This window comes from Dendrobates tinctorius, unplaced genomic scaffold, assembly GCF_039654945.1.
Source record: "Dendrobates tinctorius isolate UK_male_01 unplaced genomic scaffold, ASM3965494v1 ptg000237l, whole genome shotgun sequence".
NCBI classification, from domain to species: Eukaryota; Metazoa; Chordata; class Amphibia; order Anura; family Dendrobatidae; genus Dendrobates; species Dendrobates tinctorius.
This window is the reverse complement of record NW_027361904.1, coordinates 2,282,691-2,307,297: the sequence shown is the minus strand read 5'-3', so window position 1 is coordinate 2,307,297 and position 24,607 is coordinate 2,282,691. Positions and strand designations below refer to the sequence as shown.

The window sequence follows — 24,607 nt, the reverse complement described above, 5'->3', positions numbered from 1 at the left end:
CGTCCAGGAGAGGTCCCTGAGCAGACAATGGCTGAATGTCATCAAGGATTCCCTCCTCGTCAACATTGGCTGCAGACGCCTGCTCCTTAAGGTGCGTCAAAGTTTGCATGAGCAGACGCATAAGTGGGATGCTCATGCTTAGGATGGCGTCGTCTGCGCTTACCAGCTGTGTGCATTCCTCAAAACACTGAAGGACTTTACAGAGGTCTTTCAGCTTCGACCACTGCCCACCTGTCAACTCCATGTCTGCTCTCAAAATGCCTGGCGGTGTATCCTCCCACAAATGCATTATGGCCAGCCTCTGCTCGCACAGCCGCTCAACCATGTGCAGGGTGGAGTTCCACCTTGTTGCAATGTCGATAATGAGGCGGTGGTTGGGAAGGTGGAGCAATCGCTGCAGCTTCTGCATACGAATGGAGTGTACAGGCGACCGGCGGATGTGCGCGCACAGTCTTCGAACCTTCTGGAGCAGGGCTGTTAACTCCGGATAATTTTTGAGGAAGCACTGCACCACCAGGTTCAAGGTGTGAGCCAAGCAAGGTATGTGGCTGAGTTTTGAAAGGGCTATGGCTGCCACAAAATTACGGCCGTTATCACTAACTACCTTGCCTGCCTTAAGATGTACACTGCCCAGCCATGACTCAGTTTGTCGCTGAAAGTACTCGGCCAGCACCTCGGCGGTGTGTCTGTCGCCCAAACACATCATCTGCAACACAGCCTGCTGACGCTTTCCACTAGCTGCTCGATAGGAGGACACCTCATGTGCAACAGTGGCAGCTGCAGATGGAGTGCTCGTACGACTGCGCTCTGTGGACGAGCTTTCGCTTCTGGAGGAGGAGGAGGAGGGTCGAACGCCTACAGCCAACTGTTTCCTATACCGTGGGCTAGGCAGCACTGTCCCACCACCGCTGTCCCCTGTAGACCCTGCATCCACCACATTAACCCAATGCGCAGTGATGGACACGTAACGGCCCTGGCCATGCCGACTGGACCATGCATCAGTTGTGAGGTGCACCTTTCCACTCACTGACTGCTTGAGTGCATGGACAATGCGGTCTTTCACATGATGGTGGAGGGCTGGGATGGCTTTGCGAGAGAAGAAGTGGCGACTGGGTAGGTCATAGCGTGGTACTGCATAGGCCATGAGTTCGCGGAAAGCTGCGCTTTCCGCCAACCGATAGGGCATCATCTCAAACGAGATTAGTTTGGCAATGTGGGCGTTCAAACCCAGTGTACGCGGATGAGAGACTGAGTACTTTCTTGACCTACTCATAGTGTCTGGGAGGGTGAGCTGGACTTGAGAGCTGCATATGGTGGAAGTAGCGGTGGACAGGGCGGACTGAGAGAGGGTTGATGATGGTGATGGAGTTGGTGTTCTTTCTGATGGCCTAGATTCAGTATTTCGTTGATATAACAGTGGGATTCCCTGACTGCTGTGGCCTTGCAACGACACCTCAACATTTGCTGCTGTGCTGACCGGTGGGCTTACAGTGGGGGAAACAATGTAGCATTGCTGACTACCTTCTTTGTGATCAGTTGCACATGTAGTACTTGAGGTTTGGTGTTGTGTCCACGCTTGCAAGTGCATGGTGGTTAAATGTCTAAGCATGCAACTGGTATTCAAATTTTTCAGATTTTTCCCTCGGCTAAAGGTCTTTGCGCACTTCTTACAGATAACCTTGGCCTGATCATGAGGATTTTGTTCAAAAAAGTGCCACACTGCACTCTTCCTACTTTGGCAGACATTTTGCGGCCTAGCACGCTGTGATATTTTGACCCTCTGGACAAGCTGTCCAGCAACTCTTTTGATTTTTGGAACCTGTCTTTGGAGTGCTCGGTGCCTGCCAGATAACAGCTGTTGCGATGTCGATGTCTGCTGTGGATGCTCCTCATCTGAGCTATTGGAAGCAGCACCCTCTTCCCCCAATGGATGCCAATCTGGGTCAACAACTGGGTCATCCATCACCTCCTCTTCAATGTCATGTGCACCTTCCTCTGTGTCACCGTGTATGGTGGTATAGTGTGCGGGAAGGGGCACCTGAGTCTCATCAGGGTCAGAATCTGGCTCTGTTCAATGCGAGGACAATGTAGTGCTCTGAGTGAATGTACCAGCAGAATCACCTATCAGCGGCTGTGCATCAGTGCACTCCATGTCAGATTCATCTTGGCCTGGGTAATTCACCATTTCACTTGATAATCCAGGCATGGTATGTGAAAACAGCTCCATGGAGTAATCAGTAGTATGGCCTGCGTCATCCTTCAATCTTGGTTGGGGTGAAGGACACAAGGAAAGACAAGGAAAGGTGTGGTTCATGAACATGAGCCTCCAATGACGACTCAGTGCTTTTACTTTTTACAACTTCAGAAGAGGAGGCGATAGAGCTGGAGGCTGAGTCAGCAATGAAAGCCAAAACTTTTTCCTGCAGCTCTGGCTTTAAAAGCGGTTTGCCAACTCCTAGAAAAGTAAGCCTTCGAGGCCTTGTGGAGCCAGACGATGACGCAGGCTCAACACCTCCTGCATTCGGTCCTATTTTGCTTTTGCCACTACGATCAGATCCACCACCAACACCATCATTACCAGCTGCCAACCCCCGCCCAATTCCACGGCCTCTTCCACCAGCCTTCCTCATTTTTGGTAGAAATGTAGACAAAATCCAACAAACTATATAGTAATGTAAAACAAGGTACAAGGTGTCTATAGGACAGGGGAGATTTTGAATTTCTGCACACACTTGTGGACACTGGACACTTATGGATTGTGTGAGGCCCACTGAATATCAGAGCGCTATGTCACAGGCTCGATGGCACAGGTGTGAAAAATGTCACTAGAGGATAAGGGAGATTTTGAATTTCTGCACACACTTGTGGACACTGGACACTTATGGATTGTGTGAGGCCCACTGAATATCAGAGCGCTATGTCACAGGCTCGATGGCACAGGTGTGAAAAAAGTGACTACAGGATCACAGAGATTTTGAATTTCTGCACACACTAGTGGACACTGGACACTTTTGGATTGTGTGAGGCCCACTGAATATCACAGCGCTATGTCACAGGCAGAAATTGGCTAGTGTATCACAAACTACAAGGTGTATATAGAATTGGGCAGAATAGGAATCTCCCTAGAGTGTAGGTCTGTAAGAATGGAACAAGTCCTCCACTTATCCTTCCACAGTGACACACAGATAGCTTCACTGTGGCTGTGATAACAGCCGTTACACGGTACTGAGAGGAGCGTGCACGTACACGGCTGTCCGGTGTACGTAAAATTGTCAAGCTCCGTGTTTTTTAAGTATACGGACTGACACACGCTGTCTCTCTATAGTTTTGAATGTGATCAAACAGCAAATATATTTAACTGTTTGAAAGCTAGACAAAACTAGAAGGTGCAGGTCTGTAAGAACGGAACATGTCCTCGACTTATTCTCACAGTGACACACAGATAGCTTCACTGTGGCCGTGATAACAGCCGTTACACGGTACTGAGAGGAGCGTGCACGTACACGGCTGTCCGGTGTACGTAAAATTGTCAAGCTCCGTGTTTTTTAAGTATACGGACTGACACACGCTGTCTCTCTATAGTTTTGAATGTGATCAAACAGCAAATATATTTAACTGTTTGAAAGCTAGACAAAACTAGAAGGTGCAGGTCTGTAAGAACGGAACATGTCCTCGACTTATTCTCACAGAGTGACACACAGATAGCTTCACTGTGGCTGTGATAACAGCCGTTACACGGTACTGTGTGAGGAGTGTGCACCGCGGTATGGTGTGAAAAAAATGCACGGTCAGTACCTCAGCAGGACAAAAAAAAAAATTGGGATTGCTTTTAAAAAAGCAGTTTGCAGAGCAGTGGGTAAACAGCAATGCAGCCGTCAGGAAGCCTTAGAAGGCAGCCTAACAACCAACACCGCTGATCCACCAAAATATAGCCTCCCCTTGCACTGCACACACAGTGACTGGTGTGTTGTACAGGCAAAATCGCTAGCAGCAGAAGCAGTTTTTTTTTCTTCTTCCCTGCCTAACGCTCTCCCTACAGAATCAGCAGCAGCAACCTCTCCCTATGCTAAGATCGGCAGAAGATGGCAGTCGGCGTGCATGCCCTTTTATACCCCCTGTGACGCCCACCAAAGCAAGCCAATCACTTGCATGCCCTTCTGAAAGATGGTGGTGACCCCTGCCTATGTCATCACGTTGCCCACAGTGTCCGTGGATCCTGATTTGCTGAAAAAGAGCGCAAAACAAACTTTTGAAACGCGACTTTGGCGCGTAAGTCGCCGACCTCGTGGCCGACCTCATCCTAGGGTTGGGTTTCGTTTCATGAAACCCGACTTTGCCAAAAGTCGGCGACTTTTGTAATTTTTTGACCCGTTTCGCTCAACTCTACCTGTTAGGTGCCACAGGTAAGTTACAGGTGCTGTTAATTACACAAATTAGAGACACATCACATGATTTTTCGAACAGTGCCAATACTTTTGTCCACCCTCTTTTTTATGTTTGTTGTGGAATTATATCCAGTTTGGCTTTAGGACAATTCTTTTTGTGTTTTTTCATTTAAGACAAACTAAATGAAGATAATAATACCAAAGAATTTGTGTTTGCAATCATTTTCAGGAAGAAACTGAGTATTATGACAGAATTGCAGGGGTGTCAATACTTTTGGCCACAACTGTATCTATAATTGAGGGTTTCAGCTCAAGCAATCGCTCAATCATTAAATAGGTGCTGCCCCATCGAGTGGCTTGATCCACAATTGCTCCTTTTCCAACATGTCTCTTCAAGATAGAATCAATTTTAGGGGTTCTGGCAGCAATAGCCAATTTCCTCACTTAGCTAATCAAAATTCCAGAATGTCCCTCTTGCACTCTCTTTTTGCCAGCTGCAGTATGTGTACAACACAACACATGTGATCAATAGGAAAGAGGTATGAAGCAGCTTCAACAAAATCATCTATTTGCAAAGAATCATTTTGCTGTTCTTCTGTAGTAATATCTGTTTCTCCATTATGAGAACAGGACTTAATTGTACTCATCATGTTTGAAGTATTATCCGTTATAATAGAAAGAAGCTGTTCTTTTTTAAGTTCATAATCTTGCAGAACTTTTTCCACTAAGGTCTGGAGAAACTGGCTGCTGTGATGAGCTTTAGGATCTTTTACTGCCAGCGTCTTAGTAACAATTTTTTTGTTGTCACAAACATCGAACGTTGATAGCAAAATAGTTCACTCTGACGTGTGCAGGCATCCATTTTAAGAAACACAAAGTGTCTCTTGAGAGTCTTAAGATCTTCCTTTTGGTTAAGGGCTTCTTCAAGCATTAATTTTCTAATGCTTTCTCTTTTCAGAGAAACACCAAGTTTGCGGCCATTTCTCCATTAAGAGGTGTAAAAGCTGGTTGTGCAAATGATAATGGTACACTGTCCTTCACAACAAGCTCGATGAGCTGTCTTTTAAACACATCTGCTGTCATTTACAAAATATCTTTTAACTGATGTTTGAGATGCTCTTTCCTCCTCCTTTGCCTGGCAGGAAGTGCTGGTCTCTGGTTTCTTGGTGCTGCTGTGATCTTTTTAAATCACAGCTTTGTAAACTTTTGGGTAGCAGCGTTGTAAATGTCTTTAGATTGGAAGCTCTTGAAGGAGCATTTTTCTCGCTGCCTGAGTATGCACTGATTTTGGCATCACAGCATTTGTTTTCATATGGTTCACTTATACACTGACACACAAAATGTTTTTTATCTTGAGTTACTAAAATGCTCAAATACAGCTGACTTCATAAGATGCTTCTTTTACATTTTGTAATTATGTAAATTCGCTCTCAAAATAATTTTGTCCTGTTAAAAAAATAAGGTATATTGTAATTCTTGCAAGAATAGGGAATCATGCACTGTATAACTTAGGACAGAAATAAAACAATCTTTGCATAAATCAATAAGACAGATGCTAAGTATAAAGTTTGTAAAATATGTTAGATATCTTTACTCTGAACTTTTATTGTCAGGCTTGTCTCAGGGTACAGCTCACTAAATGCTTCATATCATATTTCTTCACAGTCTATGAAGAGGGGAGTTATCATAGAATCGTAGAGTTGGAAAGGACCTCCTGGGCCATCTGGTCCAACCCCCTGATTTAGCAGGATTCGCTAAATCATCCCAGTCAGATGTCTGTCCAGCCTCTGCTTGAAGACTTCCATTGAAGAACTCACCACTTCTCGTGGCAGCTTGTTCCACTCATTGATCACTCTGTCAAAAAGTTTTTTCTAATATCTAATCTGTCTCCCCCATTCAGTTTCATCCCATTGCTTCTAGTCTTTCCTTGTGCAAATGAGAATAAAGTTGATCCTTCTACAATGTGACAGCCCTTTAGATATTTGTAGACAGCTATCAAGTCTCCTGTTATGAATGAGTCACCGTAGGAGGAAAAACAGAAATGCTAGCTAAGTCCAGAAAACCAGAGAAGTTGGCAGCTATCGGATTGCAGACCCCTGAACCTATCAACAATTAGCAGTAGCCGTGGGGGTTCCTACGATGCCCTAGACCCCTCGATCACAGCCGGAGAACTGCCTAGCCTAAAGACAGAAAGGGAAATCTAAACTGCCCTAGAGCAGACCCGAAAGCAATAGGCAGCCCCCAACATATAATGACGGTGAAGCAAGAAGAAAAAACACTAACACAGATAGAAAGATAGACTGAGCAAATGATGGGGCCCAAGCTAACTAGATAGGACAGGATAGGAAGGCTGCTGTCTGCAATCCGCGAAAAACCCTATCAAAATAAGAGCCAACAGACTGACAAGACGCTAGGCTTCAAAAAGACTATGTCAGTACTCAGGTATTTTCTGAAGACAGAGCAAACCGACAAAAAGGAATTCAGCTCACCCCAGCAGGAAATGGCAGAATCCAGAAAAGCAAGGCAAACTAAAACCAAAACACAAATGCAAAAAGGCAAAGCAGAAAACTTAGCTTTTGAGGAGCAGGAATCAGACTGGTCTCCTAGAATTCCACAGAGAAATCACCAGCGAGGCAGAAGGGCATCGGCTGCCTTATATCCAGTCAGAGATCCCCGTCGCCCAGTCATCCTCTCCCAGCTCAGGTGCTTGGTAATCAGCCTCACTACCTTCCTTCACCAGAAGAGGGAGTTCATCAGACCTCAATGGTGAAGGGGAAAATGAACTCATAACAGTCTCCTCTCAGTCTTCTCTTTTGCAAACTAAACATTCCCAAATCCTGCAACCTTTCCTCATAAGACAGGGTTCATGTTTGTGCTGAATCATATTCCAGAACACACAGAAAAATATATGTCCTCATCAATCCTGTTACTGTATTTCCAAATTTGAGATGTTAGAAAGCAGTTTTTCCCCTTATATTCTATGTATAGTGTATACAAGTCATCAGAGCAGCTAATTTCTCCAAACATGAGCTAAGAAGAAAAACAAACTAAAACATCAAGCATTCAGAGACAACATATACTGGACTATTGATTTATGCAGTTTATTGAAAGTTTAGATATGCTTTAAGAAGTACTTACCTTAATCCTGCTTTCCTGCTCACCCCAGAAGTTCTGAGATGAATGTAGGCATTCTTTCCCTGTGTGTTTATTTTTTCCCCTTATCTGTAGAGGAGGAGCTTCACCACCTATCATGAACATAAACTGCAGCACAGATTCTTCTCAGCTAAAAGTCTAGACCTTAGATCAAGAATTCTTATTAAAAAAATATTTCCCACAAATAGCATTGAACTACTGTACCCAATTTATTATATAATTATGTATTTTAGGAGTTGGAGTCGGTCGATTTTATATCAACTCTGACTCCACGACTGCGACTCCATAGCCCTGGTTCTTTGATGTTCATTCAGACTTGAATTAACCACTTTCCGAAATATGACGTAGCGGTACCTCCCTGTGATGTGAGCTCACACGCTGAGCCCATCTTTCCCTCCACTTAATGGCTAATTTATCATAACTACCCAAAAATAGTATCAGTAAAAAAGCTCAGGGCACAAAACATAAGCCGTCACCTATCCCCAGATCTTGAAAAATGAATGCTACGGGTTTAAAAAAAATGTTGACAAAAGCTAATTTTTTTCCTTTTACAAATTTCCACATTTTTTACAGGAAAGATCTATATCTTTGTACCGTGTTAGCCAGTAGATAGAATATTTAGAATTGAGAGTCCTCAGTGGTTGATACCTTTTAATGGCTAACTGAAAAGATGATAACAAATTGCAAGCTTTGGAGACTACTCAGGTCTCTTCATCAGGCATAGACTAATACAAAATCTGAAGAATCACATATTTATACACAAGACAGCACAGAAATAACGCAATAGATAAGATAAGACAAGTGATGTGAAGCAGAATTGTCATTATGGGAGAGGGTTAAACATAAATATTGGAGCAGTTCATAGATAAGGAGCCTGAAAGTTTTATTGCCCTCTGGTGGGATCTAGTTCTGTGTTGTGATGACCCCAGAAGAGCAAATTCCTTAATTGATGTAAAAAGACATAAATCCATGCGACACATTCATTCCTGCACTGAATGTTTGGAAAGTTTTCATAAATTTGTACTCTGAGATTCTTCTTTCTCTCGGAGACTTGAAGTTACCTTTTAATACAAGTAATTTAATGTCCATCATGCTATGGCCAGGGATACAAAAATGTTTTGCCACAGGTAGATTCATTCTTTTTTCTCTTATTGTGTGACGATGAGCATTCATCCTTGTTCTAAGCTTTTGCCCTGTCTCCCCCACATACAGACCCCCAGATGGACATTTAGTACAAATAATTAAGTACACCACATTAGATGTAATGCAGCTGAAAGTACCTGGGATCGTGATGCGAGTTGGGGATCTTTATCTTGTCCGTGGTCATTATAGATGGACAGGTTTTACATTTTTTCTGGTTGCAAGGAAAGGTTCCTGCATCTGTTGGAGAGGACAGGGAGCTTCTGACAATAATGCTCCTTTTTTAACCCCTTAAACAAAAAACTATACATTTGGTATCTATCTGCGCACTCGTATGGACCTGGGGAATCAAACTGCACAGTCAGTTTTACCATACAGTGAACAGGGTAAATAAAATACCCCAAAAGACTTTTGTGGACTTGAATTATTTTTGCAATTTCAACGCACTTGGAATTTTGTTTCCTGTTTTCCAGTACACTATATGATAAAATATATGGCGTCATTCAAAAGTGCAACTCACCCAAGCAAAAAACAAGCCCTCATACGGCTGTATCCATGGAAGCATAAAAAAGTTAAGGTTCTTGGAAGAAAGGGAGCATAAAACAGAACTGCAAAAAATGGAAATTGGCCATGTCAGGAAGTGGTTAAAGATTTTTAATGTTTTCTACCTTCTGAAATTGAAAGTGCCTTTTGCCGCATAAATTGTGATATTTAACAAGATCTGATCTAACAGTGAAACATTTTCCACATTCTAAACATGAAACTGGTTTCCCTCTGTGTGAGATCTTTCATGTCTAACAAGACTTGATTTACGGGTAAAGCATTCTCCACATTTTGGGCATGAATATGGCCTCTCCCCTATGTGAATTCTATGATGTGTTATAAGATCTGATTTCCGAATAAAACATTTCCCACATTCTGAGCATGAATATGGCTTTTCCCCTTTGTGGATTTCTTGATGTCTAATCATATCTGATTTTACAGTAAAGCATTTTCCACAATCTGAACATGAGTATGGCTTCTCTCCTGTATGAACTTTTTGATGTCTTATAAGACTATGTTTTTGGTTAAAACAGATTCCACATTCAGAACAAGAAAATGGTTTCTCCCCTGTGTGAATTCTTTGATGTGTAATAAAAACATGTTTCTGATTAAAACATTTTCCACATTGTGAGCATGAAAATGGCTTCTCCCCTGTGTGAAGTCTTTGATGCCTAATAAGAAAATATTTCCGATTAAAACATTTCCTACATTCTGAACATGAAAATGGCTTCTTCCTAGTGTGGCTTTTACGATGTCTAAAGAGATCTTGTTTCATGGTAAAACATGTTCCACATTCTGAACATGAAAATGGCTTCTCCCCAGTGTGGCTTTTACGATGTCGAATGAGACCTTGTTTCATGGTAAAACATTTTCCACATTCTGAACATGAAAATGGCTGCTCCCCTGTGTGAATTCTCTGGTGTTTAACAAGAACTGGTTTCATGGTAAAACTTTCTCCACATTCTGAACATGAAAATGGCTTCTCCCCTGTATGAAGTCTTTGATGTGTTATGAGCTGATGTTTCTGATTAAAACATTTCCCACATTCCGAACATGAAAATGGCTTCTCCCCTGTGTGAGTTCTTTGATGTGTTATGAGCTGATGTTTCTGATTAAAACATTTCCCACATTCCGAACATGAAAATGGTTTCTGCCCTGTGTGAAGTCTTTGATGCGTTGTGAGCTGATGTTTCTCATTAAAACATTTCCCACATTCTGAACATGAAAATGGCTTCTCCCCTGTGTGAGTTCTTAGATGTGTTATGAGCTGATGCTTCTCATTAAAACATTTCCCACATTCTGAACATGAATATGGCTTCTTCCCTGTGTGAATTCTTTGATGTGTTATGAGCTGATGTTTCTGATTAAAACATTTCCCACATTCTGAACATGAAAATGGCTTCTCCCCTGTGTGAAGTCTTTGATGCGTTATGAGCCTATGTTTCTCGTTAAAACATTTCCCACATTCTGAACATGAATATGGCTTTCCTTCTGTGTGAGTTCTCTCATGTCTAACAAGATTTGATTTATTATTAAAGCATCTTCCACATTCCTTACATGAAAATGGCTTCTCCCCTGTGTGAATTCTCTGATGTTTAACAACATCTGTTTTTCTCACAAAACATTTCCCACATTCTGAACATGAAAATGGCTTCTCCCCTGTGTGAATTCTCTGATGTGTAGCCAAACCTGATGTTGCGGAAAAACATTTGCCACATTCTGAACATGAATATGGCTTTTCCCCTATGGGAACTTTTTGACGTTCGACACTCGAACTGTAACTTGTATTTTGCTTTACAGTCTGTGATGAATCAGGAGATAGGATCTGTTTCACTGGATCAGATGATACATTTTGGATATGAGGGGCGGAGGGTATATTTTCAATATTGCCATTTTTCTCATCTTCATACTGAATGATATCACAATCATTTGCATTATCATGTGAAGATTTTGGATAGTCCTCTGTGCTTCCGGTACAGTCATCTGGAAGAATAAAACTATATTATTTTATAGCAATATAACCTAATATAACGATTGTACTGACGTTATATGACATAACAATTGAGAAGTATTCATTTAATAACTTAATTATTGGTTGCAAAACAGATCACAATCTCAGAGCAGGGATCACTAGATCACAATGTTATGATAACAGGCTTTTCTGTTGCGGTTTTCTACTTTTGTGTTGAAGACATCTTCATGTCTCATGTCGGTCACTGCTCTTTTCTCAGAAAATTGCCCAGTGGAGAATAAGTGAACCTGTAGGTCCAAGCGGTTAGGTGCCGTCCATCTCATCACAATCCCTAGCTCCATTCGCTGCTGTTTAAGTATTTAGATGCCACAGCAATGGTTACATGGTTCCGACCTCTGTGCACACGACAAAATCATGGATTGCCGATGGGCTACCATGGAAGCTCGGTGCTCAATGAACGCCCTGTCAATGTCAGTTTTGTGCTCCTTTTAATTTTTTTATATTCTGCAAATTCATTATTATTAATAAAAACTAAGTAATAAAAATAGTTTAATTTAACATAACAAAAATAAAAAAAAATAAAAAAAAAAATATATATATATACACATACCTAGAACAATACAGGTGTAATTAAGGAGAATGTGGCCTAAGGATACAACACCCTTAATTAAGGTGTACAGATTTATTGGCAAAACAGGCAAAAAAGATTTATCTGACTCTGACAAGTAAAAAATTGTTACAAGTCTTAGGCTGGGTTCACATGGCGTTAGGGGGTATGCGCTGCCGGGATCCGTTACATAGCGGCACTAATGCTTTGTAACAGATGTGTTAACGCACCCATTGCCTGCAATGACAGTAGCGCATCCTAACGCATGCCAAAATCGGCATGCGTTAGCGATGATGCATTACTTCACGACGCGGACTGCATAGACTATATGGGCTAACGCATGGTAGCGCATGGTAACGAACTGCTACCATGCGTTAATGCATACCGTTAGCGCTAGGGCACAAAAGATGTCAAAATGACATCAGCGTTAGCGCATCTGTTTAACGGATCCTTTAAACGGATGCTCTAACGCAATGTGAACCTAGCCTTACAGATGGAGGCAGAAGTCCTGAAATTGCTCAGCTATTGAGGCACGATCACAAAACCATAAAAAGTTTTGTTACAAATATTCAGCAGTGCCACATAAAATGTGTTGAGAAAAAAAGACAGATTAACTGCCAAAGATCTGAGAAGAATCAAACGTGAAGCGACCAGGAAGCCATTTTCCTCCAGTGCTGTCATATTCTAGAGATGCAACCTCCCTGGAGGCAGGGCCGGCAATTGGATCAGGCAGACCAGGGAGATGCCTGGGGCCCCCACCTACAAAGGGGGCCCCCTGCATCTGCAGTCCATTTATGAAGTGCCCAGAGGGTGTACAGCAGTGAATAATGCTGTGCATTGCTCTGTAGTCTGGATCGTCTGTCTCGCAAAGCCCCTTGAGCCCCCTGTCTCTTTCTCCCTGCATTGCTCTAGAATCACTACGTTGAGAAACACGTCATGGTGTCTCCGCAGTGTTGGATGTTGATCTCCTTGAGTTCATTCATCCTCATTTTTCACAGTCTTCTACTAGGCATTGCTCCTACTGGCCAGTTTCCTACTCCACACTGATGAGGGGCAATGCCCCGAAACAGCTGTCTGTGGATGGATACCATGTTTTGGCATAGGTGGTTTCCTTCATTGGAGACTGCCCTTCCCATGGTTGTTCCTTCCCGGGGAAAGACCTGGCTAGTCATTGCTTGCGTCGAGAAACATGTGATGGTGTCTCCGCGGCTTCTGTTTTGCATGTTTTTACATATTTCCCATAAGGGATGGGGGCATTGCTCCAGAATCACTGCGTTGAGAAACACGTGATGGTGTCTCCGCGGCTTCTGTTTTGCATGTTTTTACATATTTCCCATAAGAGATGGGGGCATTGCTCCAGAATCACTGCGTTGAGAAACATGTGATGGTGTCTCCGCGGCTTGTGTTTTGCATGTTTTTACATATTTCCCATAAGGGATGGGGGCATTGCTCCAGAATCACTGCGTTGAGAAACACGTGATGGTGTCTCCGCGGCTTCTGTTTTGCATGTTTTTACATATTTCCCATAAGGGATGGGGACATTGCTCCAGAATCACTGCGTTGAGAAACACGTGATGGTGTCTCCGCGGCTTCTGTTTTGCATGTTTTTACATATTTCCCATAAGGGATGGGGACATTGCTCCAGAATCACTGCGTTGAGAAACATGTGATGGTGTCTCCGCGGCTTCTGTTTTGCATGTTTTTACATATTTCCCATAAGGGATGGGGACATTGCTCCAGAATCACTGCGTTGAGAAACACGTGATGGTGTCTCCGCGGCTTCTGTTTTGCATGTTTTTACATATTTCCCATAAGGGATGGGGACATTGCTCCAGAATCACTGCGTTGAGAAACACGTGATGGTGTCTCCGCGGCTTCTGTTTTGCATGTTTTTACATATTTCCCATAAGGGATGGGGGCATTGCTCCAGAATCACTGCGTTGAGAAACACGTGATGGTGTCTCCGCGGCTTCTGTTTTGCATGTTTTTACATATTTCCCATAAGGGATGGGGGCATTGCTCCAGAATCACTGCGTTGAGAAACACGTGATGGTGTCTCCGCGGCTTCTGTTTTGCATGTTTTTACATATTTCCCATAAGGGATGGGGACATTGCTCCAGAATCACTGCGTTGAGAAACACGTGATGGTGTCTCCGCGGCTTCTGTTTTGCATGTTTTTACATATTTCCCATAAGGGATGGGGACATTGCTCCAGAATCACTGCGTTGAGAAACACGTGATGGTGTCTCCGCGGCTTCTGTTTTGCATGTTTTTACATATTTCCCATAAGGGATGGGGACATTGCTCCAGAATCACTGCGTTGAGAAACACGTGATGGTGTCTCCGCGGCTTCTGTTTTGCATGTTTTTACATATTTCCCATAAGGGATGGGGACATTGCTCCAGAATCACTGCGTTGAGAAACATGTGATGGTGTCTCCGCGGCTTCTGTTTTGCATGTTTTTACATATTTCCCATAAGGGATGGGGACATTGCTCCAGAATCACTGCGTTGAGAAACACGTGATGGTGTCTCCGCGGCTTCTGTTTTGCATGTTTTTACATATTTCCCATAAGGGATGGGGACATTGCTCCAGAATCACTGCGTTGAGAAACACGTGATGGTGTCTCCGCGGCTTCTGTTTTGCATGTTTTTACATATTTCCCATAAGGGATGGGGGCATTGCTCCAGAATCACTGCATTGAGAAACACGTGATGGTGTCTCCGCGGCTTCTGTTTTGCATGTTTTTACATATTTCCCATAAGGGATGGGGGCATTGCTCCAGAATCACTGCGTTGAGAAACACGTGATGGTGTCTCCGCGGCTTCTGTTTTGCATGTTTTTACATATTTCCCATAAGGGATGGGGACATTGCTCCAGAATCACTGCGTTGAGAAACACGTGATGGTGTCTCCGCGGCTTCTGTTTTGCATGTTTTTACATATTCCCCATAAGGGATGGGGGCATTGCTCCAGAATCACTGCGTTGAGAAACACGTGATGGTGTCTCCGCGGCTTCTGTTTTGCATGTTTTTACATATTTCCCATAAGGGATGGGGACATTGCTCCAGAATCACTGCGTTGAGAAACACGTGATGGTGTCTCCGCGGCTTCTGTTTTGCATGTTTTTACATATTTCCCATAAGGGATGGGGGCATTGCTCCAGAATCACTGCGTTGAGAAACACGTGATGGTGTCTCCGCGGCTTCTGTTTTGCATGTTTTTACATATTTCCCATAAGGGATGGGGACATTGCTCCAGAATCACTGCGTTGAGAAACACGTGATGGTGTCTCCGCGGCTTCTGTTTTGCATGTTTTTACATATTTCCCATAAGGGATGGGGGCATTGCTCCAGAATCACTGCGTTGAGAAACACGTGATGGTGTCTCCGCGGCTTCTGTTTTGCATGTTTTTACATATTTCCCATAAGGGATGGGGACATTGCTCCAGAATCACTGCGTTGAGAAACACGTGATGGTGTCTCCGCGGCTTCTGTTTTGCATGTTTTTACATATTTCCCATAAGGGATGGGGACATTGCTCCAGAATCACTGCGTTGAGAAACACGTGATGGTGTCTCCGCGGCTTCTGTTTTGCATGTTTTTACATATTTCCCATAAGAGATGGGGGCATTGCTCCAGAATCACTGCGTTGAGAAACATGTGATGGTGTCTCCGCGGCTTGTGTTTTGCATGTTTTTACATATTTCCCATAAGGGATGGGGGCATTGCTCCAGAATCACTGCGTTGAGAAACACGTGATGGTGTCTCCGCGGCTTCTGTTTTGCATGTTTTTACATATTTCCCATAAGGGATGGGGACATTGCTCCAGAATCACTGCGTTGAGAAACATGTGATGGTGTCTCCGCGGCTTCTGTTTTGCATGTTTTTACATATTTCCCATAAGGGATGGGGGTATTGCTCCAGAATCACTGCGTTGAGAAACATGTGATGGTGTCTCCGCGGCTTCTGTTTTGCATGTTTTTACATATTTCCCATAAGGGATGGGGGCAGTGCTCTAGAATCACTGCGTTGAGAAACATGTGATGGTGTCTCCGCAGTGTTGGATGTTGATCTCCATAAGTTCATTCATCCTCATTTTTCACTACTGTCTGGATGACACAAGACAGGGATATTGTCTCCTGAATCAGGGGATTTATGGCATAGAAATAAATGAATTCCCATGTGAAATAATAAGGGTAAACCATACACATATACAGTACAGTTGTGCATAAGAATCAGCGTTTTTGGTACTTTTTTTTTTTGCTGCCAAAGCCGGCTCTCTTGGCAGTAAAAACACTGATTTCAAAACAGCAATTTTTTAGGGTATGTGCAGACATGGCAGCACTTCGGACGCAGCGGACATGTGCTCCGTCTAAAGTGCTGCCCTCTGCTGAACGCAGGTGATTCCGCGTGTGGTCACTGAACCGTACGGAAACACCGCACCCAATACATCGTAGGGGTGAGATTTCTCTTGCGGAGACTCGCATCTATGCAAGATAAATTGACATGCTGCGGTCTGGAGAGTCGTTCCGCATGTCCATCTCCGCAGGTGAAGTGCGGGCGTATGTGGATGCACAGTGGACATGGAATTTCTAGAAATCCCCTCCACTATGCTGTAACATCTGGCCGCTGCGGGTTGGATGCTGCGGATGTATGCAGCATCCAGAGTTTACTGATTGTGGACACAGACCCTTAGAGCTTTTGCTGTTTGCTTTTTTTTACAATATGCATTTTGTCTACAATACATGTTTAATAAAGTTTGTTTTATTCACCAAAAACGCAGCGAAAAACAACGTTGTGACATTTGCAGCTTTTCTAAAACTTTTTCATTGCTTTCTACGGGTGAAAAAAATTGCTGAAAGTAGTGACACGCTGCAGATTTAAAAAAACGCCGCAGTTGTGAAATTGAGTCAGGAGAAAATAAAAGGGTGTGAGGAGATCTCTGAAAATCTCAGGCTTTGCTTGTTCTGTAAAATGCTGTAAACTTATTTGCAGAAAAAAAAGCTGCAAAAATTCTGCCTATGAACGTGGCCAAAAGCTGCTTTATAAAGTGCCAGCAAAACATATGAGATTTCTGAAATCTCCTGCATGCGCTTGTTTTTTTCTGACTGAATTTCTGAACTGTAGCGCTTTTGAATCTGCAGCGTGTCACTTCATTCAGTGTGTTTTCCCAGTAAGCCTTTCCGAAAATGCCCGCGATGACGTTCGTTCTCGCGGGATCGTGACGTCTCGCGGTAATCCGGTTATTTTCGCAAAGGTTTACTGGGAACGAGAGCGTGGAGAGAGGCGGGAAGGCTGCGCGGGACGTCGGAAGGTAAGAATAACACCATTTTTTATTTTAAATTCTATTTTTTACAGGGATATGGTACCCAGAGCCCGGAGGACAGTCTCCTCTCCTCTGGACCGTGGGTACCATCCGCAATTGTTCTGCTTACTTTTCGCATGGTGGGCAGAGCCACATGCGGGAAGTAAGCGGAAAAATGCATTCCTATGGGTGCGGGATCGCCGCGATTCTGCAAAATTAATGAGCATGCTGCGTTTTTTACCGCGAAGCGATTCCGCCGTGGTAAAAACCGCAGCAAAATCGCGCGGTTAAAACCGCCGCGGAAACGCGGAAAAAACGCCACGTGTGAACTCAGCCTAATAGGAACACGTCACCACTTCTGTATTTCTCACCCTCCTGGTTTTGACTTGCGCATACTGATGTGAAATACTGACCGAATACTGAACCTGTGAACGTGGCCTTAAACATACTGTAGACAAAGAAAACATCCGCACTTGAAAAAAAGCTGAAAAAAGTGTAAAGAACACCAGAAACAAGCTGAAAAACAGGTGTTTTGAACGCAACATTTTTACTGCCAATAGAACAGGTTTTGGCTACTGAAAAAAATGCATGTGAACATAGCCATAGCGTTTCAGAGTAAGACTATCTGTGGTGTTACATAGGATTGCAGGTGACATCTACTATATTATCTGTTCTCAGAGAGTTATTACTGCTCTCTCTGGTGTTACATAGGATGAGGTCACAGTCATGTGACTGGTCACATGAGCCGGGGAAGACTTCTGTTCTGGAGTGTGCTGTGCACAGAGGGAATTGTATGGCGATCGGTACACAGTCCCTTCTGAAATGACAGGTGGGCGTGGCAGCTGATATGCAGTGCGGGGAAGACTACAATCCCGCAGATGGGAGTGTCAAAATCGGGACTGTCCCGCTGGATCCAGGACAGTTGGGAGCCCTGCTGTGTTATCTGCAGTGTTAAAAAAAAAAAAATTAAGAGGGGATTGGGGGACAACTCTTTGTCTTGGGGCTTGGCCCCCCCAATCTTTTCTGACCCTAGCAACGCTCCTGTGTAATGCTAATAGTGGCAGACCCGTTGGCTGATATAATGCCCCTGAATATGGGGGCCACAGTGCCAGCACAGGGCCCTCTGCCAACTGTATCCACATCCTGCTCATGTAATGTAACCTAAATGTGTGATTTTACAATGTTAGCATTTGGGGCCCCACTTTAAACTTTTGCCTAGGGCCCCACTTTGTCTAAAACCGGCCCTGCCTGGAGGCCAGAAGTACAAGGTGTTCAGTGCTCAGAGACATGGTCGAGGTGAGGAGGCTGAATCCGACCACCACTGAGCAAGACACAGAAAAAGGAACGTGAAGACTGGGCCAAGATATGTCTGATACTGATTGTTCACAAGTTTTATGGACTGATGAGATAAGAGTGGATCTGGATGAAACAGATGGATGGGACCTGTGGCTGGATCAGTAATGGGCCTCCCCTTACTCTTAGAAGTCACTGAGATGGACGCAGGAAAAAGTCTGCATCTTTCTAGAAAACTATGATTTTTCTGCCAAATTATGCTCCGTCACAGCATTGTGGTCTCCACCGCTTGGCAGATAGGAAAGGCATTAAAGATGAAGAATAATGACCCAGCCCCGTCCTCACTGGACCTAAACCCTAGTGAGAACTTCTGGGCCCTTCTTAAACGGAAGATTTATGGTGAAATAAAAGTCGACTCTCTGATCAGTGTCTGGAGCTGTGGTTGGTGCTGTCCAAAAAGTTGATCAACAGATGAAGAAACTGACAGACTCCATAGATGGAGCTTATGGCTGTTATTGAGAAGAAGGGCGGCCATATTACTATTTTGGTCACTGAGATTTTTTTGAAATGTGAGAAATGTATTTTGTACATTTTGAGTTGTTCGGTTCTTATTCTCAGTGTAATAGATGAAAACAAACAACCGAGATGGAAAATTTCCGTTTTTCATTTAGTTGTCCATTAATTCTGCACACAGAAATATTCATCTAAGGATAAACTGCGCTTTTACTTTATTAAATAGTCAGCTTTATTAACCCTGTGGACTGACTGACAGCACTGGAGATGTTCAATAATAAAACTACTCATCAAAAATACAAATCACCTAATAATTCTGCGCACAGAGTACAGCGCTGGCCATATTTTCTCCCGACTTCTTCCCTTCGCCCTGGATGCTGGAAATCAGCTTCTGGGCCAAACCAAAAACTATTAAGTATCAAAAACAAAGCAGCTTTTTGTAAAGAACTAGCTGAAGAGCCCGGCGTTGCCCGGGCATAGTAACTAACTGTGGTTAGTTATAATAAATTATAATGATTATATTGCACATGCTATAAAAACATTTCACATCATATATTCAACATTACAGATGTGCAACACAAATTAACTAAACGATTACCCAATGTGATGCTGCGGTAGCACCGTACGCAGTGATGAGGCAGTGACCCACAAAGTTCCAGCACAAAACCAGGGGAAGAGTCTTGAGGAGATCATTTGCATATTCCCAGTGCCTGGGATAAGTGAAGAGTCTCCGCGAGCTCAACGATCACTGGGTTTTGGCCGTTGCAGCTGAAAAGAGGAAATCGGCGCGCGAATTTTGGCTCATCTTTCATCGTTTTTCAGAAATCTCAAGATGGAAGAGGCCAGGAGCCATTTGGTGAGCTGCATTTCTTGCTACATGTTCACAGACTTACCAGTGGAAAAGCCAAACTTCAGATGCCACAAATGCAAGCTTGTGTCCCTGTTGGAGGAAAAGTTGCAAAATCTCGAAGAGAGGTTAGCTACGTTGAAGATCATTAAGGAAGGTGAAGAGTTCTTGGACAGAGCAGAATTATCTCTTCATGTTACAGAAAGAGAAGAAATTCGAAGTGCACCTGAAGAAACAGAGGAATGGAGACATGTGACCCAGAGAAGCAGGAGGATCAGGAGTCAGTCAGCACCCATACTGCTCAGAAACCAGTACCAGGCTCTCACCCAGGAAAACGATGAAGAAATACATCAGGATAAGACTTTGCCCACAAACAGCAACCTTGTACGCCTTCAGAGTCCTCCTGGATGGAGAAAGAAAAATGTTGTGAAGAAGAAACGGAGAGTGGTGGTCATGGGGGATTCCCTGTTGAGAGGAACAGAGGCCGCTATCTGCAGACCGGATATAACTGCAAGAGAAATGTGCTGTCTTCCAGGTGCAAAAATTAAAGATGTGTCTGACAGGATATCAGGACTCTTCAGACCTACAGATGACTACCCATTCCTGCTACTACATGTGGGGACAAATGACACCGCAAGAAACGACCTGGAAACCATCTGCAGAGACTTTGAAGACTTAGGCAAGAAAGTGAAAGAACTGGGAGCGCAGGTGGTCTTCTCTTCCATCCTCCCAGTGGATGGCCATGGAACAAGGAGGTGGAATAAGATTCTGCAGGTGAACAACTGGCTACGTCGATGGTGCCGTCAGCAACAATTTGGATTTATGGATCACGGAGTGAATTACCTTTACGATGGACTACTTGCTAGAGATGGGGTGCACCTTACGAAGACTGGAAAGCATGTATTTGGAAGTCGCCTTGCTACACTTGTAAGGAGAGCTTTAAACTAGAACAACATGGGAAGGGAAGCAAAAGACCAGAAAAAGCCATACACCTGACAAATGCTATTGAGAACTCTGCTATTAGAAGTGGAAAGGAAGAACAAAGACGAAAGAATCTAATTAATAAAAATATTGGAGAAAGAGAAACCAATCACAAACTAAAATGTTTCTATACTAATGCACAAAGCATGGGCAACAAACAAGGAGAATTGGAACTACTAACACAGGAAAAGAAATATGATGTCATTGGAATCACTGAAACTTGGTGGGACGATACACATGATTGGAATACAAGACTAGAAGGATACAACTTATTTGCAAGAAACAGACTTGATAAACGAGGAGGGGGTGTCGCATTGTATGTTAGAAATGCGTATATCTGCACAGAGATTGAAGCTTCAGAGACTGGGAGTTCTGTGGAAACTGTTTGGGTAAGAATACAAGGACAGAACAATGGAAAGGACACCATTGTAGGCATTTACTACAGGCCGCCTGTACAAGCTGAAGATATGGATGAACTCTTTATGCATCAAATGGCCAAGTTCTCCAAAAAATATGACATAGTTGTCATGGGAGATTTCAACTATCCAGACATTTGTTGGGAATCTCTCTCAGGCAAAACTAACAGGTCAAGGAAATTCTTATCCTCTCTTGCTGACAACTTTATCTTCCAAAAGGTAAGGGAGAAAACAAGGGGAACTGCTACCTTGGATCTAATCCTTATAAACATGGAGGAAATGGTTGAGGAGGTAAAAGTGGCTGGGACCCTAGGAGGTAGCGACCATGCTATTTTAGAATTTTGGATAACTAGAGGCGGAAGACCTGTGAAGACTCAGACGTCAAGGTTAGATTTCAGAAAGGCAGATTTTAAGGGATTCAGAAAGAGAATTGGAGGGATCCAATGGCTGGATATCCTTAAAGACAAAAATGTCCAAGAAGGATGGGAAATCTTGAAAAATGAAATTCTCAAAGCACAGTTGTTAACAATTCCGAAAAGAGGGAAGAATAGGAAGCATTTAAGGAAACCAGGATGGATGAACACAGAACTTAAGCACATGCTAAAAAGGAAGAAAAAAAATGTTTATAAAATGGAAAGAGGGAGGCATATCTAAAGAAGAATATAATGCTGTCTGCAGAACCTGCAGGGCACAAATCAGATTAGCTAAAGCTGAAAATGAATTGAGGCTTGCAAGAGATGTCAAAAGCAATAATAAAGGATTTTGGGGATATGTCAAAAGTAAAAGAAAAGTCAAAGATGCTATAGGATTTTTACAGGATGAAAATGATGAAATGGTAAGACAGGATGTTGAGAAGGCTGAACTTTTAAATTCCTATTTTGCATCTGTTTTCTCTCAGAAAGGAAATGTAACATCAACTGTTATTCACTGTCCTATTAAGGGAATAGAAGAATCCAGGATATCTATAAACAGAAAGATAGTGAGGAAACACTTAGCTAACCTAAATGAATTCAAGTCTCCAGGTCCAGATGAATTACACCCCAGAGTACTGAAGGAGATAGCAGAATAAATTTTTGAACCCCTCTCCATAATCTTTGAAAATTCTTGGAGAACAGGAGAAGTGCCAGAAGACTGGAGAAGAGCAAATGTTGTTCCTATCTTCAAAAAGGGGAAGAAGGTGGACCCAGGCAACTATAGGCCGGTGAGTCTGACTTCTATACCAGGAAAGATCTTTGAACAAATTATTAAACAACATGTATGTCAATACCTGGATAAGAATGAAGTGATTAAACAGAGTCAGCATGGGTTTGTAGCTAATAAGTCATGTCAGACTAACTTAATTTCCTTCTATGACGGTATCACTGATTGGGTGGATCAAGGAAATGCTGTAGATATAGTATATCTTGACTTCAGCAAAGCATTTGACAAAGTATCTCATACAATCCTTATTGAAAAAATGACTAAGTATGGAATGGACAAGGCAACTGTTAGGTGGATTCATAACTGGCTTAGTGATCGGACCCAAAGAGTGGTCGTAAATGGCTGCACATCCAGTTGGAAGAATGTCTCAAGTGGGGTACCACAGGGCTCTGTCCTAGGCCCTGTATTGTTCAACATCTTTATCAACGATTTAGATGAAGGAATTGAGGGAAAACTGATTAAATTTGCTGATGACACAAAGCTAGGAGGGATAGCTAATACTAGAGAAGAGAGAGAGAGGATTCAAAAAGATTTAAATAAACTGGAGAAGTGGGCAGCAACTAACAGAATGGTTTTTAACAGGGAGAAATGCAAAGTACTACATCTGGGCAATAAAAATGAAAAAAGCATATATAGAATGGGAGGAATAGGGCTAAGTGACAGCACATGTGAAAAAGACTTGGGTATACTAATAGATCACAGACTGAATATGAGTCAACAGTGTGATGCAGCAGCAAAAAAGGCAAATGCAATTCTAGGATGTATTAACAGAAGCATACAGTCTAGATCACGTGAAGTCATTATTTCCCTCTACTCCTCTTTGGTCAGACCTCATCTAGAATATTGTGTCCAGTTTTGGGCACCACATTTTAAAAAAGACATCAACAAACTAGAGCAAGTTCAGAAAAGAGCGACCAGAATGGTGACCGATCTGCAAACCCTGTCTTATGAGGAAAGGTTGCAGGATTTGGGAATGTTTAGTTTGCAAAAGAGAAGACTGAGAGGAGACTTAATAGCTGTCTACAAATATCTAAAGGGCTGTCACATTGTTGAAGGATCAACTTTATTCTCATTTGCACAAGGAAAGACTAGAAGCAATGGGAAGAAACTGAATGGGAGGAGACACAGATTAGATATTAGAAAAAACTTTTTGACAGTTAGAGTGATCAATGAGTGGAACAGGCTGCCACGAGAAGTGGTGAGTTCTCCTTCAATGGAAGTCTTCAAACAGAGGCTGGACAGACATCTGACTGGGATGATTTAGCGAATCCTGCTTTGAGCAGGGGGTTGGACCAGATGGCCCAGGAGGTCCCTTCCAACTCTACGATTCTATGATTCTATGATTAATGTGTTTTCTTCACAGCATTAAAGTCCAATTCACACAAGTGTATATAACTCAGTATCCACTTCACACAAGTGCATAATATTAGTTCATAGTATCAGTTTCTATTAAGTTGCAGTCACTACACACGCTAGTCCATCTCTGACCAGTTGCCGCGGGTGACTGCATGGCCGTGTTAATGTCTCTACTCACAGTTGCACAAAGTCCTTGATTCCTGTTTGCAGTTGTTACACACGCCAGTCCTCCTCTGACTAGTTTCTGTGGACGACAGCACCGCTGTGTACACTTTGGGTGCCACACTCTGTCCTGTGTCTACTACACAGACAAAGCTCTGCAAGAGCAGATAGCTCTGCATTCTGGCATCCACCAGACTGGCACTCAGCCTGACATGACACAGACACACCCAAACTCTTCCCTGCAGGGTTTTTAACAAAGAAACCTGTGGCCTTCTGTCCAATGGAAAACCTGGGCCGGGAATGAAACGGACTGCACGACTACCATCCTGCAGTCTGTTTCACAACACAACATCCAAGAGCAGGTTTTCCCTACATCTGCCTTGGACATACAGTCCATTTCTAACACTTATTTTTTATAATTTTTTTTTGACTGCATTGCATCAGTCACTGCTTCACCACTGCAATCACAGCTACGCCTGCGATAACGATGCTCCTCCATAGCCTAAATACGCCTCCTTGCGTAACAAACAGCGACCCCTACCTGTGACACCGGTCACTGCCTCACAAGTATTGATAGTATTTTATTTTCAACTCTTTCAAGAGCCTTTTGATAAACATTTTTCTTTTTTTCTTCCGGTGCAAAGATGAACAGTGTTGTGAATTTTCTCTCTGGCTTCCCTCTGGTGATTACTGAAGGTAGTGGAGCTGGTCAGATTGACAGAGGGGTTGCGAG

At 43.2% G+C, this 24,607-nt stretch overlaps 1 protein-coding gene across 1 annotated transcript in view; it reads right to left on the bottom strand.

Annotated features, from left to right (window-relative positions):
- Nucleotides 1-9,313: 9,313 nt before the first annotated feature.
- Nucleotides 9,314-24,607, bottom strand: part of LOC141060472 (uncharacterized) — a 167,087-nt gene continuing 151,793 nt past the window's right edge. The window contains 1 exon segment of the mRNA XM_073556737.1: nt 9,314-11,204. Within this exon segment, the coding sequence (XP_073412838.1) occupies nt 9,430-11,204 (1,775 nt within the window). The 3' untranslated portion in view covers nt 9,314-9,429.